The sequence below is a fragment of the Papio anubis genome, chromosome 12 (genome assembly GCF_008728515.1).
Source record: "Papio anubis isolate 15944 chromosome 12, Panubis1.0, whole genome shotgun sequence".
NCBI lineage: Eukaryota > Metazoa > Chordata > Mammalia > Primates > Cercopithecidae > Papio > Papio anubis.
This window is the reverse complement of record NC_044987.1, coordinates 99,298,378-99,315,115: the sequence shown is the minus strand read 5'-3', so window position 1 is coordinate 99,315,115 and position 16,738 is coordinate 99,298,378. Positions and strand designations below refer to the sequence as shown.

The following is a 16,738-nucleotide window of genomic DNA, read 5'->3' as shown; positions in this document are numbered from 1 at the left end:
GGGGCCTGTTTGGGATGCGGGGGGAGGAAGAGCATCAGAAAGAAATAGGTAATGCATGCAGGGTTTAATACATAGGTGATGGGTTGATAGGTATAGAAAACCACCATGGCACACGTGTAACCTATGTAACACCTGCACGTCCTGAACATGTGTCTAGGAACTTAAAATTTAATTTAATTTAATTTTAAAAAAAGAATTGGAAGTTTGAGTCTAGGAAGGTTTTCAGTGTAGAAACTTGTTTAGGATTATACAAGAATTATGACACAACAATTTAGGATTGAGGAAAACAGCAAGGTGAGTCAAAAGATTCAGTAAATCTGAGCACAGATGTCTGTTGAATTTTCCATGAAAGAGTAGATAGAACTTTGGGGGAAGTTCCTATAAGGATCAGTGAAGCCATTTGCTTTGGTGGAAGAGCCCCAGAAGAGGAAAGAGGTGCTAAGACAGACAGTGGAACAGCAAAGTCATGTCAATGCAGATGGTAAGGTGTGGTTTGGAGTCTTAGGGTCGAGGGGTAAGCAGTTTTAGTTCTCCTGTTTAGGGAGGTTTGTTAAGGATAATGTGAGGATGGAAAGAAGGGGTACAGTTGTGGTTAGCTGAATTCATCTTTCTCCCTCCTTGCTTACAAACTAGTTCTAATATCTAGACAAAGCCTATGATGATTTAGCAATGATACTGTGCTAAATAAAGCATCTCCATTAGCTAACTCTTTCATATATACTTGCTTCTGTGTCTCTCACTGCACTGGCTCTCAGTGGACTAAAGCATGGGTAGTAAAGGAAGAAAGTCTATTGACAAAGTCAAGATATCCTCTGGGACAAGACTAAAAGTATCATAGTTTAATTCAAAACTCACACAAATGCATTTGTAAATAAATGCTGTCAGATGACATTGTAATGGATAGTGCATACTTTTAAATTAATTTTCCTTTGATGTGATAAAAACATCTTATGAAAGAGATGTTGAAGCCTGTCTTTTGATATAAAGTAACATAATTTAGATATTAAAGTAAAAAACCTTTTGTTGATAGTAGTTGATTTAATTCAGGGCATGTACCAAGCATTATTCGCTGTAGGTTATAAATTAGCTTTGAACCAGCTATAATTCTTAAAGCATTACTTATGACTGATTTATAGAAAATCTCATTAATTGCAATAGCACAAAGACCTTGAAGCAAGAAGTAGAAAATAAAACTCAGTCTGGAGAGTAAGAAAGAATAGATGCACATACCTTATAATTAATAGCACTATATCATTGTTGCATGTGTTTTACTGATAGTATGTTCCTGAATATATCAAGTAATCCTTACCACAAATTTGAATAAGATATATTATTGTTGCTCCTGCCTTATAAAATAGGAAGAAACTGACTGTCCCATCACTTTATTTTTAATATGTATTAAATATTTATTATATATTGCTTCTTATGAGCCAGTAACTTTACATACACAGTATTTTGTGACAGCTCTAACCAAAGCCTTTTGAGTAGAAAACAGTGTTGTTCTTTCACAGATGGGGAAAGTAAAGTATAGGGAGATCAAGTAACTTTCTCAATTTTAAGGTCATTGAGGGTCAAACAGGGATATGATCTCAAGAAGTCTCACACTGGACCCTTTTCTCTTGACCACTGAGCATGGCTGCCTTTATTGTCTCATATTTTAAAAGGAAAAAGGTAGCAAACAGCAGAGTAAGGAATTATCTTCTTTACTTTTGTGCTATTTCCAGTCAACCAGTTATTTCTACCTGTTTTGCCTGAGACCCTAGGATTCTAAGGATGGCTATGCAGTAGGGAATGGGAGAAAGCTTAGAGGAGCTGGACCCTGGGACCCCAACAGTAAAAACGTTAATTTGTTTATGTATCAGGGATTTTGCATACTATGTTATTTTATACCCAATGACCTTAATAACATATGCCCTCTCCCCCTGAAACCTATGTCTGTTTCAGGGAGAGAGGGCATACGTAAAACTACACTAAATCACTCAAATGATAAATTTTCAATGTTCATTATTACTGGAAATTTGGATAGCTTTTTATTGATAATGAAAACATAAAAGAGTTATTTAAGGCCATATTTAAATTTACAAGGAGGATAACTCTATCTGACTTAGGCTGTGAAACCTACCAACCACATTGTTGTCATGATATAAATGGGACAGAGGTGTCCTATAAAACCTGTTAACAGGATTGACATGATGAGCCAGGCCTTTTTGTTTAGTCATTGTTTTAAAATTCAGGTTTTATTATTATTTAGCTATAGTGAAGCAACAGACCAGGAGATGGCTGCTGTTTAAAAAGTGATGTTTTACTCACAACTCACAGGAGGGGGGGCATGACACAGCATGTGGAGGCCACACTGGGAAGCAGCAGGATCAGCCAGTAGGGAGCAGCCAGTGGAAAATGGGGGCAAGAGTCTTTATTGTGGTTTTTAGGGGAAGGCAGGGTAAATGGGCTTGTGATTGGCTAGTTTGAATAATTTTGGCAGGCTCTGGGACATAGGGGCTGTCCCTTGTTGCCTGGTAAGTGGTAAGTGGACGTGGGGTGATTAGGGCAGGGGAATGGTGGTCTGAGTGGTAAGAGTCTTGGGAGAAGCTGATAAAGAAGGTGGCTGGGGTTTTGACCTTTGGATTGGCTGATTTGTTTATGAAAGTCATGCTTATAGGCAAGTGCTTGACTACTTCTAGGAATTTGCTAGCCCTGAAAGGGTAGCCTCTCTAGATTCAGCAAGGCCTCAAATGTTAGAACATCAGAAAACACAAAAAATAAAAAGGCATGATTAATACATTAGAACATGTGACTACATATATGCAAAGGGCTGTGATTAGATATTTGCTTTGTTGCACATTTTTCAATATCTTTTTGTTTTGTGCCTACAGTATGCCAGGCACTGTGTTGGCAATAGGCTAAGAGGAATCCATCAGACATGGCCCCTGTTCTCACAGAGTACACAGGCTGATGGAGGAAACCACCCAGAAACAAATAATCACAGTACCAGATGGTGTGAAAAGTCAGCCTAGAACTGCAACAGCTCCAAGGAAGGAAGCAAGTTGGTTGGCCTTAGAAGGCTGGGGAAAAAAATTAGTGTAACTCAGAATCTATTAGTCAAGTATTTTTGCTGTCATAGAAAAGGACACAAAAGCCTCTGAAACCAGAAACAAATCAAGGAATTTAAATATCACCTTCTTAAGACCAAGGTTCCTTACAGTGGTTTTGTAAATGTGGGTATATGTTTAAGGATTGCTAATGGCAGCTGGTTTTCCTTAGGAGTGCGTCTCCTATTACTGAGGGAAAAAAGCCTCTTCTCCACTTTCTGTAGGCTATTTAGTAAATGCAACTATTTCTCACTAGTGAAAGGATCATGTCCTAAAAAGGAGCCAGCCCTTCTTCCTCAAACCCTCCGGTGGTAGACAAGGAAGTGCTGGCTTTGAAACTAGATCGCTCTCTGGCATTGGCTTCTCTCCAAGACTCACTTGAGCCAACAGGAAGATCTTCCTAATTGCTCTGCTTGCCACTAGTTTCTTCCATTGCTTGTCTCTGCCCCAGGTTAACCTCACATCATCATTTATCAAAACAAAGCCGATGATAGCATTCTTTGCTAAAAACAAAACATGTTGCCTGCACTATAAAATTGGGACTTTTAAGTTTGACGTAACCAACCCTTAAGAGTCTTTACCCGATCTCATTCCAGCTTCCTTTCTCATTCTCGTCCTCAGGCCTTCCATTCTGACAGAGGGCACTTTTTACTGTTCCCTGGATGTACTAGCATTTTTCACGTGTGCTTGCCTTGGTTCAGCTGATCCCTCCGTGCTTAAAATGGCCTTCTTTCCTTTTCTTAGCAGCTTCTACAAAATATAGATCAGATATCCGTCTTCTCTGAAACCTTCTTGGTTTTCCAGCATAGATTAAGTTGCTCCGATGTTAGTGCTCTTGTGCCAGTGTGGACTTCTGTCATAGCAATGAACATATATCATTGTACTTCATCTGTTTGCCTATCTGTCTCACCCTTTAAATTTAAATTCTCCCGAGGTAAGGATTCTGTTCCTCATCCTTATATGCCCACTACTTAGCAAAATGTCTGGTTGAGGGAAACAACAGAAAAGACTTAGAACAATGCCTCCCACATTGTCAGAACTCAATAAATGTTACATATGATTATTTTATAATAAAATATTTTTATATTTATTAATATATTAATAGAATTATATTTGTTATTTCAAACTTATAAATATTTTAATATAATTTATTACTAAATTTAATATTTATTTAATATTTAATATTAAAATATTTTAATATTAAAAATAGTTATAATGAAATTAACATTTCATTATAACTCTAAATCTATAATTATTACCATAATGATTACTATTATTTATGAAATTAATATTTATAATGAAATTAATATTTCATATTTAAAATATTTTGTATAATCTATCATGATAATCATATCTAACATTTATTGAGTTCTGACCATGTGGGAGGCATTGTTCTAAGTCCTTTTTCTGTATTAACTCATTTTATCCTCACAACAACCCTATGTGATATGTAATATTAATATCTTCATTCCCATTTTGCAAGTGGGACAGAAATTAAGCCGCAGAAAGGATAAGTAACTTGCTCCTGGTGACACATAATGGGTCCTACATTAGTACCTTTTTGAATTGAAATGTGGTGACCCCTCTCACTGCCCCCCTTTTTTTTTCTTTCCAAGAGATTCATAGAAGACACATTGTTTATTAAGTTGAGAGACTTGGGAGAAGTTATTACACAGGTGCCCAGTCCACAATAAGCCAGCTGAGTGGGGCGTATACTTGGTAACAATGTAAGCTCCTTTGGAAGACTTCCTGTGGCCACAAGAAATGCAGGAGATGAGTTATTTTCCTTCCCAAAAATCTACTCAAAACCAGTAAGAGTAGGGACACAAGACTTAATAGTCCTGTTATACTTTTCTTTTTCTGTAAATAAAAATTATGTTTCATGGGAAAATAGTTAATATGTGGTATGTCTGCTTATAGGCTGCAGTCAGCTATGTTATAATGAGTCGGTATATGAGAATCTCTAGAAGTTTATATATACATGTGCATGTCACTCTTTCAGTGCATCTTCACAGGTACCATAAATTAAGTTGCCAGTGCTTACAGCTGAGGTCACCCCCAAAGGACAGGTATTTTAAAGAAATTAGTGAAAAATATTTTGCATTTACCTTTATTGTCATAGCAACATTTTTATGGAGCATGTGAGATCATATTCCCTGGGACCAGTGTAATGAGCATCTGAGCCCTGATTTATACTTACTAAACATGTGACTTCTTGAATGTCACTTCTATGATGATATTTCTTCATTTTGAAAATGAAAAGGATGACAATTCCTACTTCAGAGAAGTGTTGTAAGGATTACAAGGGATCACAACCAGCTTCATGGGCCTACAACCTGTGCAGTTGCAAAGAAACCCACGTTAAGATGGACCCACACTTGGTTTAGTGGTCTTTTGTTACTGATTTGATATTATTAATAATTTTTATAAGGCTTCCTACATTTTTATTTTGCACTGGGAACCACAAATTATGTAACCACTTCTAGATAGGCTTGTTTATGAAGTATATAGCCCATGGTGCTTGGCACATAAAATAACCTTCAATATAATATGTCAGCTATTACTACTTTTGCAAAGGAGCTTTTAGTTTGTTTGATATAGCCCCAAAGTCCTATTTGCTAAACTTTTTCAATCTGCTGTGGGCATTGAAGCTAGTGGTGGGATATATATTATATGTCCTCATGCATTTGGGCCACATTTGATTGGTAAACAATACATTAGTGTCCTCTACCTCATTGATCCCTTACTCTATGGTTATACATCTCATGGAATGTGGGCTTTGGATGGCTCCTAATTTGGATTAAAGGTACATTTTCCTCTAAATATGAACCACACAGCTTAATAAAGGATATTAGGTTTGTTTTTAATTTGTCTGACAAATAATGGCTTTAGCTGATACACTATATCACTGACATTACTCCAGAAAGATACTTAGAGTAAATCTAATCTAATAATTGTTTTTTGCTTTTATTTTGCAGACTGTTTGAATTCTAGAAGGACCAACACCAGATAAATTATGAATGTTGAACAAGATGACCTTACATCCACAGCAGATAATGATAGGTCCTAGGTTTAACAGGGCCCTATTTGACCCCCTGCTTGTGGTGCTGCTGGCTCTTCAACTTCTTGTGGTGGCTGGTCTGGTGCGGGCTCAGACCTGCCCTTCTGTGTGCTCCTGCAGCAACCAGTTCAGCAAGGTGATTTGTGTTCGGAAAAACCTGCGTGAGGTTCCGGATGGCATCTCCACCAACACACGGCTGCTGAACCTCCATGAGAACCAAATCCAGATCATCAAAGTGAACAGTTTCAAGCACTTGAGGCACTTGGAAATCCTACAGTTGAGTAGGAACCATATCAGAACCATTGAAATTGGGGCTTTCAATGGTCTGGCAAACCTCAACACTCTGGAACTCTTTGACAATCGTCTTACTACCATCCCGAATGGAGCTTTTGTATACTTGTCTAAACTGAAGGAGCTCTGGTTGCGAAACAACCCCATTGAAAGCATCCCTTCTTATGCTTTTAACAGAATTCCTTCTTTGCGCCGACTAGACTTGGGGGAATTGAAAAGACTTTCATATATCTCAGAAGGTGCCTTTGAAGGTCTGTCCAACTTGAGGTATTTGAACCTTGCCATGTGCAACCTTCGGGAAATCCCTAACCTCACGCCGCTCATAAAACTAGATGAGCTGGATCTTTCTGGGAATCATTTATCTGCCATCAGGCCTGGCTCTTTCCAGGGTTTGATGCACCTTCAAAAACTGTGGATGATACAATCCCAGATTCAAGTGATTGAACGGAATGCCTTTGACAACCTTCAGTCACTAGTGGAGATCAACCTGGCACACAATAATCTAACATTACTGCCTCATGACCTCTTCACTCCCTTGCATCATCTAGAGCGGATACATTTACATCACAACCCTTGGAACTGTAACTGTGACATACTATGGCTCAGTTGGTGGATAAAAGACATGGCCCCCTCCAACACAGCTTGTTGTGCCCGGTGTAACACTCCTCCCAATCTAAAGGGGAGGTACATTGGAGAGCTTGACCAGAATTACTTCACATGCTATGCTCCGGTGATTGTGGAGCCCCCTGCAGACCTCAATGTCACTGAAGGCATGGCAGCTGAGCTGAAATGTCGGGCTTCCACATCGCTGACATCTGTATCTTGGATTACTCCAAATGGAACAGTCATGACACATGGGGCGTACAAAGTGCGGATAGCTGTGCTCAGTGATGGTACGTTAAATTTCACAAATGTAACCGTGCAAGATACAGGCATGTACACATGTATGGTGAGTAATTCCGTTGGGAATACTACTGCTTCAGCCACCCTGAATGTTACTGCAGCAACCACTACTCCTTTCTCCTACTTTTCAACTGTCACAGTAGAGACTATGGAACCGTCTCAGGATGAGGCACGGACCACAGATAACAATGTGGGTCCCACTCCAGTGGTCGACTGGGAGACCACCAATGTGACCACCTCTCTCACGCCACAGAGCACAAGATCGACAGAGAAAACCTTCACCATCCCAGTGACTGATATAAACAGTGGGATCCCAGGAATTGATGAGGTCATGAAGACTACCAAAATCATCATTGGGTGTTTTGTAGCCATCACACTCATGGCTGCAGTGATGCTGGTCATTTTCTACAAGATGAGGAAGCAGCACCATCGGCAAAACCATCACGCCCCAACAAGGACTGTTGAAATAATTAATGTGGATGATGAGATTACGGGAGACACACCCATGGAAAGCCACCTGCCCATGCCTGCTATCGAGCATGAGCACCTAAATCACTATAACTCATACAAATCTCCCTTCAACCACACAACAACAGTTAACACAATAAATTCAATACACAGTTCAGTGCATGAACCGTTATTGATCCGAATGAACTCTAAAGACAATGTACAAGAGACTCAAATCTAAAACATTTACAGAGTTACAAAAAACAAACAATTAAAAAAAAGACAGTTTATTAAAAATGACACAAATGACTGGGCTAAATCTACTGTTTCAAAAAAGTGTCTTTACAAAAAAACAAAAAAGAAAAGAAATTTATTTATTAAAAATTCTATTGTGATCTAAAGCAGACAAAATTATGTGTATTCCTCAGAACCTGTTTTTGCTGCACTTATTCACTATTTTCCCACATCTCGTTCCTCCCTTCCCTGATTGCCATATTTTTCATAGCAGATCTCAATTCCTTAAAGAACTGGTCTAGGAAATTTTGTAAGAATTCTGTTACACTTTGAGATTTTTATGGTGAATTCTAGTGGTGAGATCCAGTCTATTTTGTCTCTCTCTCTCTTTTTTTAATTTTTTTCTTTTTCCCTCATACCCATACGAAGTAATCCAATGGGGAATGCAATATTAGAAATAGATTTTTAAGAGAGAACAAGGAAAAAAATGCAAGATCTTATATTTTTCATGTAATGACCTGTTCTGTATTTATGAGGGAGACCATTCTATGGAAAAGAAAAGTAAGCAAACAACAGATTAATTTGCATATGAGCATCTATAAAACCCATGACTTTTAAACAACTCTAGAACCAGAATTTGTAGTTAAAAAGCTAAAAATAAGATTATAAATAAAATATTGTTGGTTTTTCTGTACCTGGACACAACTCATTTGTAGTATGGCTCAAATGTGAGAAACTTGAAGGTAATTAGATTTTCTACTTTCTAAGAAAGGAAATACTACAGTATTCTTTAGTCACAAAACCAATCTCTACAGGGTCCTGTTTGACTAGTTGACTTGAGTTTTAGATCTATGTTTAAGGATGCTGTGGTATTTTTTCCTTCTCATTAGGCTTATACTTTGTAGAATGCTCAGGTTCAAAAATAATGATTTTGTGAAGTAAATTTAATTCTACTTGAAGGAAAGTTTCAGTATAATTTATTTACTGTCTCCTAAACGTAATTTCATTGGTCAGATGAACTATAACCGCAAAACATGAAAGTATTCTAAATCATCTAGAGCTGAAAAAGAATATTTGGTGATGAGTATTAGCAAATTCAGTTCAATTCAATGATAATTATTAAAGACCTACTGTGTGCAAAATACAGATTTTAGTATCGTGGGTGCACAGTTGACAAGATCTGGTTCCTGCTCTTGCATTACTCCCAATCTATATAAAAATGATTAAAGAAATCATCTCAGTTCATTACTGGTTGCCAGCTCTAATTTTACTGTTAGGTGAAAGGCTGTGAATCAGACCCTTAACGTTCAAAATATTAGATTATTAGATTATTGTTATTATAGAAAGCTCTTGGATTTCTGGTTTCTTCCATCTTTTTGGAAGAGGTGATTATCTTTTTCTAAATGCAAACTGCAGAGCTGTAAGAAGTGTGGGTTTAGATTTGCTCTGAAGGATGAATACATACTAGGAGAGGGCAATGCTAAATCAGTGGTAATTAATTAATGGTATTTTTTAAGGAGCTGGGGGCATTTTGGCTAAGAGACCATACACTAGATCCCAAGTAAAAAGGGAACTTTCTGATTATTGCACCTTGGCATTCTCCTGATATTTTCATATATTATGTATATGACTCCTATCTTTATGTGAAACAAGTGAATATATACAGATCTCATTATTGGCCTTGAAACTTGCTACCTTGGTAGTGAAACAAGGACTGACCAAGCTGAAGAAAACTTCAGCTCCTAATGGCTAAGAAGCTTGGATACTCACACTTAATTCTGCAGGCTGAACCTTAATCCATGGTTTTGTGGTTTCCAGGTGTGAAAAATCAATTATTAATAGCAAAGTAGGTCAGAGAAAATGGGAGAAAAGGACGGGAAATGAAGGAGAGCATGCAAGAGTCTTGCTTCTATTTTTTTGATCACCAATTATCTGGCTTTTTTCTTCCTTATATCTTACCTCCCTTTGTTAGGAACACAATCCACACTTGGTTTCACTGTGAAGACTCAAGAAAAGGGAAAACATATTTTGACTATTGTTTGTCAAGTTATTCAGTATTGAATATACTTAACACATTCCCAACCTGCAGATCACAAAAACACAAACAAGCAACAACAAAAAACACCAACAAATATCTGTAACGACAAGCAAGTGCTAGTACAAACAAAAGTGATATAAATCGAGAGGGAAAATGATCCTGCTTTCTCTACTTGGCTTGCGTTCACCAAACTCTGTCTTTGCTGACCCTGAAGCTTCTTTCATTTTAAGCTTAGAATTCTTGCAGGTTTAGTCCAAGTATGCAATTACCCTTGGCTGTGAGAGGTGGCTGAGCAGTTAGAAAAATGCTACCAAATAGGATGAAAGGTGAACTTGTACTTAAAAAGTTAGGTTGGAATCTAAACATACAATTCAGTATTCTAGGAGGTTATAGTATAGTACTAATGAATATATTTTGTGAAAAAAATTGATGCAAGGTTTAAATAAACCAGACTTGACTTCTATAATAAATTTAGAAACTCTTTTACCAAAGGTCCTCATTTCAGGTTTTGGGGATAAAGGGTAGAGTGCTATAAATCTATTATTTAAAGAAATCTAAAATGAATTCTAGATGTTTCTGATTAACAGTAAGCCTCTATTTTCCCTGTATAACATATTTGACCCTAGGCCCATCAGAACAGTAGCTGCACTGATGTATTAGAGACCATTACAAATGTGAATTTACTTAGTTTAGCAGGAAGCCTAGATGACTGTTTAAATATTCGCTATACTGTTGTACCAAAATATAATTCTATGTCTACTGCCCCTTGTAGTCTATCCAAAGGCAACTGGGTGGCAGTATTCTGAAATATGCACACCAAAAACACACCATTTACAATTCATCAAGTTAAAGTAACCCAGTGATAATCTGTGTGTGTGTGTGTATTTGTATTTCATACTAATAGTATGCATTTTGCTTCCCAACATCCAAGATGCTTCAGAAAGAAGATTCTCTAACATCTTTTTCTATTCAGGAATTTTACTCCTCCACATCTGCCATGACCTTAGTCTTGAACACTCTTTTGAAAGTGTACAGATGTATTTGCATTAGCAAAATAATAAAAGGATTTGGTGTAGCTTACACATATAGGCTCTGATAAAGCTTTAATAATTTCCCCTCGTATTTCAAATATTCTGAAATCGTGTATCTTTTTCAAAGACTGAAATAGGTTATTTGCATATGGAAGAGTGATAAAAATTTTTTTTGATAAAATGTGGCTAGTTCATAATTGCTTTTAGTCCTTATAATCAAAAAATTAAATATTAGGATATTGTTTGAGACCTGTTTACCATGAAATAAAATTCTAAATATAGATGTGCTGGGGGTAAACATTCTTGACAATGTAAGGGCTATTTACATGGCGGAAAGAAAAGGAAGAAGGCATATTAAGAATAGCCTTCACTGAAACATAAAAACATATTAAGTAGATGGCGCCAGAGTATCCAATATTTTTAAGGTAAAGATTGATCAAGGTGAAAAACAAAAAACAAAAAACTTCAGTCTCATCTTTTTGGGATAATCTTCAAGATATTTAGATAAAGTAGAAGAGTTAGATGAGTTCTTACAAATGCAATGTGGCACTCTAAAGCAATATAATTTAAAATATTGTGTTCAACTACTTATTTGTGGCTTCAGCTTGTTTTAATAAGAATCTTGAACATAATGATATCATTAACTATCCAGACATAGCATGTGAATGCTGGGTAAGCAGTCATACTCTGCAAAAAGCTGTCTTTCTCTTAAATATAGTAGCACAGAATCAAATATCTTATAAAACACATCCTGAAATTACATATGCACCATTATTTCTGATTAGAATGTGATTCTGTACAATAGCTACTTCTGATAAAAATGAGTCTAAACAGTTACCTTCCAAAAATCAAGGTCCCTGCAATTCTTTCTCTTCTTTTGCAAGAAGAAATGTGAATTCCTAAAAGCTCTGTACATATTAGATAGGAAGCAGCTGGGACACCACTGTCTTCTCATGCTCCATCGGGATACAGAACGAGATACATCTGGCTGTATGAGAGAAAAAAGAAATCTTCTAGAATTAATGTAGCACACTGTCAATTAGGATCCAAATTTAGATACTGAATGAAGCCTTCTCAAAACACATACCAGTTCACATCCTTCTGTTTCTTAAACTGCTGCCAACAGAACTTCCGAAATTTCAACCTTATTTGAGAAAACTATATAAATTGTATGTAAAATTTTATAATTAAATTTTATAATATGGTTAGCAGTAAAATGTAAAACTGCTGTTCATTTTTTGTTTTGCCCAGGATTAAGAAAAAAGAAAAATAGAGAGGAACTTGCTGCAAGGCAGACAATAAATGAAGCTATTTTAATGAAAGCACATGATATTGGAAAAATCTTTGTTTTGTAAATTGTGTTCTATGCAGAAAACGAGCACATCCATCTATCCCTTGCACCAAAAACAGAAAGGAAGGCCTATGAAAATCAGACCATGAAGTCTTATTTTTCATTATTTGGTCTAGTAATTTAATTTCATTTTCCAGATTATTAATGCTGTACTTTATTATATATTTGATGCTGAATTGCTGAATTTGACTTGTCCAAATGGCATCAATCCTGCCTTTATCTCATTGCCAGAAGTAGTGAATATAGGCCGGGCGCAGTGGCTCAAGCCTGTAATCCCAGCACTTTGGGAGGCCGAGGCGGGTGGATCACGAGGTCAGGAGATCGAGACCATCCTGGCTAACATGGTGAAACCCCGTCTCTACTGAAAATACAAAAAACTAGCCGGGCGTGGTGGCGGACGCCTGTAGTCTCAGCTACTTGGGAGGCTGAGAAAGCGAGAATAAGCGTGAACCGGGGCCGAGGCTTGCAGTGAGCGAGATCGGCGCCACTGCACTCAGCCTGGGAGACACAGCGAGACTCGTCTCAAAAAAAAAAAAAAAAAAAAAAAAAAAAAGAAGTAGTGAATATATTGCTTTTTATCCGGATGAAAGGGAAGATTCAATGTTGTTTGAAGAAGAGGGGCTGATCTGTGTGGTGGCAGTAGAACATATTCTGATTGGTGTCCTCTAAACTTGAAAACTTGCCAGAGCATCCACCAAGTTCAACCCTAGTTCAGTTATGGTGGAAACCCATTATGGGCACCGTTAGCAACTATTGTGCCTATATATTAATAAGTCTAGTGAATGACAATTAGTTCATCCCCTTACTTCTCAGCCCTTCCACAGTGAAAGAAGTAAAAAGTGGAACTCACCAATTGCTATTTAAGCACATTTGCTAGTTTTGTAAAGTCTATAGACTTCTAAGAGGAATATATGAAATCTCAAGTAAATATATTAAAACATGCACAAAATAAATATATTTATGATATGTACTTTTTATTGTAGTTACTATCAAATTTTAATCAAGAAATTTGTAATACTAGGGAAATCTCAGGTTTTACTAATGGAATTATGAAAAAATATTAATCTTAATAAAATTTGTAAAATGCCTTAAAAGTTAGATGTTGAAATGGACTTCCAGTTCCTGTAGCTACTTCTATTAAAATTATCATAATAATATTTTACAAAATGAGAAAAGTAATACAGTTTATCTTTCCAGTTGCCCTGAAGCAGACTAATGGATGCTTGTAAAGATGTTTCTCAGCATAAACGGATTCTTAGAGAATGAACTTCAGTTAATTCTGACCTTAAAAAAATGTCATGTAGCTATGTATTTTCATCTGAAACATTTTCGAGAGTCTTGCAAACAAGTCACTCTAAAATAATTAATGACAATGTTTATGTGCTCAATTACATTTTGGTTTTTCAATACATATTCTTACCTTATGTGAAAGTAGATTGTATCCCTGGTTTTCATTTTTCAGCACATTTTCAGGTTTTCTAAGAGAAGTATAAAATCAAAATCTGTCAATACTGTTCAACATTTAGTTATGCAATCTGGAATTCAACTCTAAACAATATCGGGCAACTAATATAAGCGAGTGAATTATTGCCTAGGCATTGAAGTGTGCCTCTTTTTCATTCTACTCTTAAATCCCACTTAAAAGACCTGATAGTTTTATTATTATTAATATAAACTTTAAGAAGAATGGAAATTTTCACGATATTGAAAAATGCTTTAAAACTGCAGGTTTTATATATATAATTTTATAACAAAAACATCATCCCATTTCTTATGAAAGACAAGTGCCAATATATATGGATAGATAGAATATTCATCAGAAAATATATGCTACTAAAATAATCTCATCTATTAGCCAACATAGTTTTAATATTATCATTAAACTTTCATAAAACTCAATTTATTATAAATCCTGAGAGTGATTAGTAACTGTTATTTGAAAGTCATTTTAGTAATCATACCAAGCACCAATATTAAGCAGTAAAAAATCAACAATTAGATAAATGTCAGAAATAAACTAGGAGCTCTTAGAAATTAGTGGGATACCATTAGGCATTCATAAGATATAATGATTCAAAAGTAAAAATTATATGCTTTGTAGCTCAGAAAGTGCTTTCACCTATTTTCTCATTTGTGGAGCCTTGAAATAATAGTATGTATTTCAAATTCAACCATCAGATATTTCATAAATAGTGCATATGCCTGTGTGTGGAATTATTGATGTTTTGAACCTATAAACAGGATAGAAAGGAAGAGATGCTGGGGAAACAACACTGGAGAAGAAAAAGAAGTAAATGGTAAAAGTGGAAAAAATGATTAGATTATGTTTATTTTAGAATAGATTCATTTAGTGTGTATGAATTGAGGAACCTACTTAATGCCAGGCACTATTTGCAGCTCTGGATATACAGCAATGAACAAAACTTTTAAATCATGCCCACAAGATAAGGTAACCAATGTATCTCAGTTTGCACAGATGTTCCTGGTTTTAGTACTGAAAGCCCTGCATTCCAGAAACCCCGTAGTCTAGGGCAAATCAAGATGGTTGCTCACCATGATCAGAACCTCACTTTCTGGTAACTGTCATCTTGATTTCCAAATTCATATTAATATGTTTATCTCATTGTTAACAACAACGCAAGGTAGCACTGACCACAAGTAGCCAATGGCTAGCATACCTGTTTCCAACTGGGGCAAAGTGATGACAAGAGCAAATTATAGTAATGTCAAATTTCCTAGAATTATTTCTAGACAACACTCCTTGGAGTGCAACCGAAGTATCAAAAGCACAACTTGCCCTCAAGGAAAAGTTAGTGTCTGGGAATGTCAACAATCATAACTACCATTTGCAGGACACCTACGTATATATCATCTCTAGTTCTTACAAAGCCCTCTAAGGTAGGTATCATTATCTCCATTGTAAGGATAAAGACTTTGAGAGTAAACACCCCCATTATTGGCTAATAATGAAAAAGAAAACCTAAGATAAAAGAAGAGAATTGGAGCTTTCAGATGGCTATAGAAAGTCTTATTTAAGCAATAGCATTTATTTTTCAGAACAGAAAACTATTAATGCTCTCAGTATATTTTATTTCTTGTCTTCTATTGGATTATATTTTCCTGGAAACTGGCTTCTCTTTGGGGACACATTTTGGTAATCAATGTTAGTCTTATTCTTGTTCAGTCAAGTTTACTAATGAAATGGATAGGACAGCACCTTTGAAGCACTGGCTTGGTTCATGTGGCAATGTTTGAACTATTTTTGTATTGACTATTATTGAATTTCATAGAGGAACTTCAAATTGAAGACGTTATGGATCAGCCAGCATTCAAAGATGAAAATAAATCAATCAACACTTTTTTATCATAATTATACAGTTTTAGATATTTTATTTTAGGGTTGCATTATGATTCACTTTTATATTCTAATCAAATGTCATTGATGGATATCCCTGAATACCACAGTAGCTAAACCAGCATATTCTAGTCCCTTTCCATAAGAAAATAAAATTATCTTTCCTAACTTCAATAGTTCTTTAACATCTCATTATGTACATTGTTTTTATGAAGTCAGTAGAATCATCCAATTCATCCTTCTTAGAATACAACACACTATTTAAAGTTGTCTAAACTTAAGCGGTAACCATTAGGCTGCAACCATTTTTCACTTGCCAAGTAGCTAAAAAAACAGAAAAAAAAAAAAAGACATGCCCTTAAAAGCAAGACATTTAACTTCTGAAAGTTGGAGACTCAACTCAAATAAACAGTACTAAATTTTAAAAATTGAATTATCCCAACTGAGTGCTCCTGACAAATTTAAGTTCCTTCAGTATTGGTTAGTTATTTTTTATGTTTAGTAAAAGCATTACCTTTGGTAAATAATAAATGCAACCAAAGTAAAAATATTGCCATAATAATAAATGGAGACATGAGAGAATTAACTGGTTAATATGGATTAGCATTGCAATACGGTAGAAAAGCTTTCCACATAAAGAAATACGTGACAGACTTGAGAATGGAACACTAGTTGTAGAACTTTTAATATGAAATGAGTAGATTAGTTTTAAATCCTTGACCCAATTCAGTGTCACTTCATTTGTAAGTACATTCATTCATTTATTCATGGAACATTTATTGAGTGTTTTTGCTATGCCAACCATAAAGTTATTGTTAATACAAAAATAAGGGACACAGCTTTTGACTTCAAGGAGTTAACAATATTGCAAATACAATATGATGAACTGAATGGAAGAGGTAGCACATATTATATAAGCAGAGAGAAGGGAAACAGAC

At 35.9% G+C, this 16,738-nt stretch overlaps 1 protein-coding gene across 18 annotated transcripts in view; it reads left to right on the top strand.

Moving 5' to 3' along the window:
* Positions 1 to 9,270, top strand: part of LRRC4C (leucine rich repeat containing 4C) — a 1,317,608-nt gene extending 1,308,338 nt beyond the window's left edge. For all 18 annotated transcript variants that reach the window (XM_017948475.3, XM_017948470.3, XM_021926805.2 and 15 more), the window contains one exon: positions 6,068 to 9,270. In XM_017948475.3, the coding sequence (XP_017803964.1) occupies positions 6,110 to 8,032 (1,923 nt within the window). In that variant the 5' untranslated portion in view covers positions 6,068 to 6,109 and the 3' untranslated portion in view covers positions 8,033 to 9,270. The remainder of the gene's footprint in view (positions 1 to 6,067) is intronic.
* Positions 9,271 to 16,738: the final 7,468 nt, after the last annotated feature.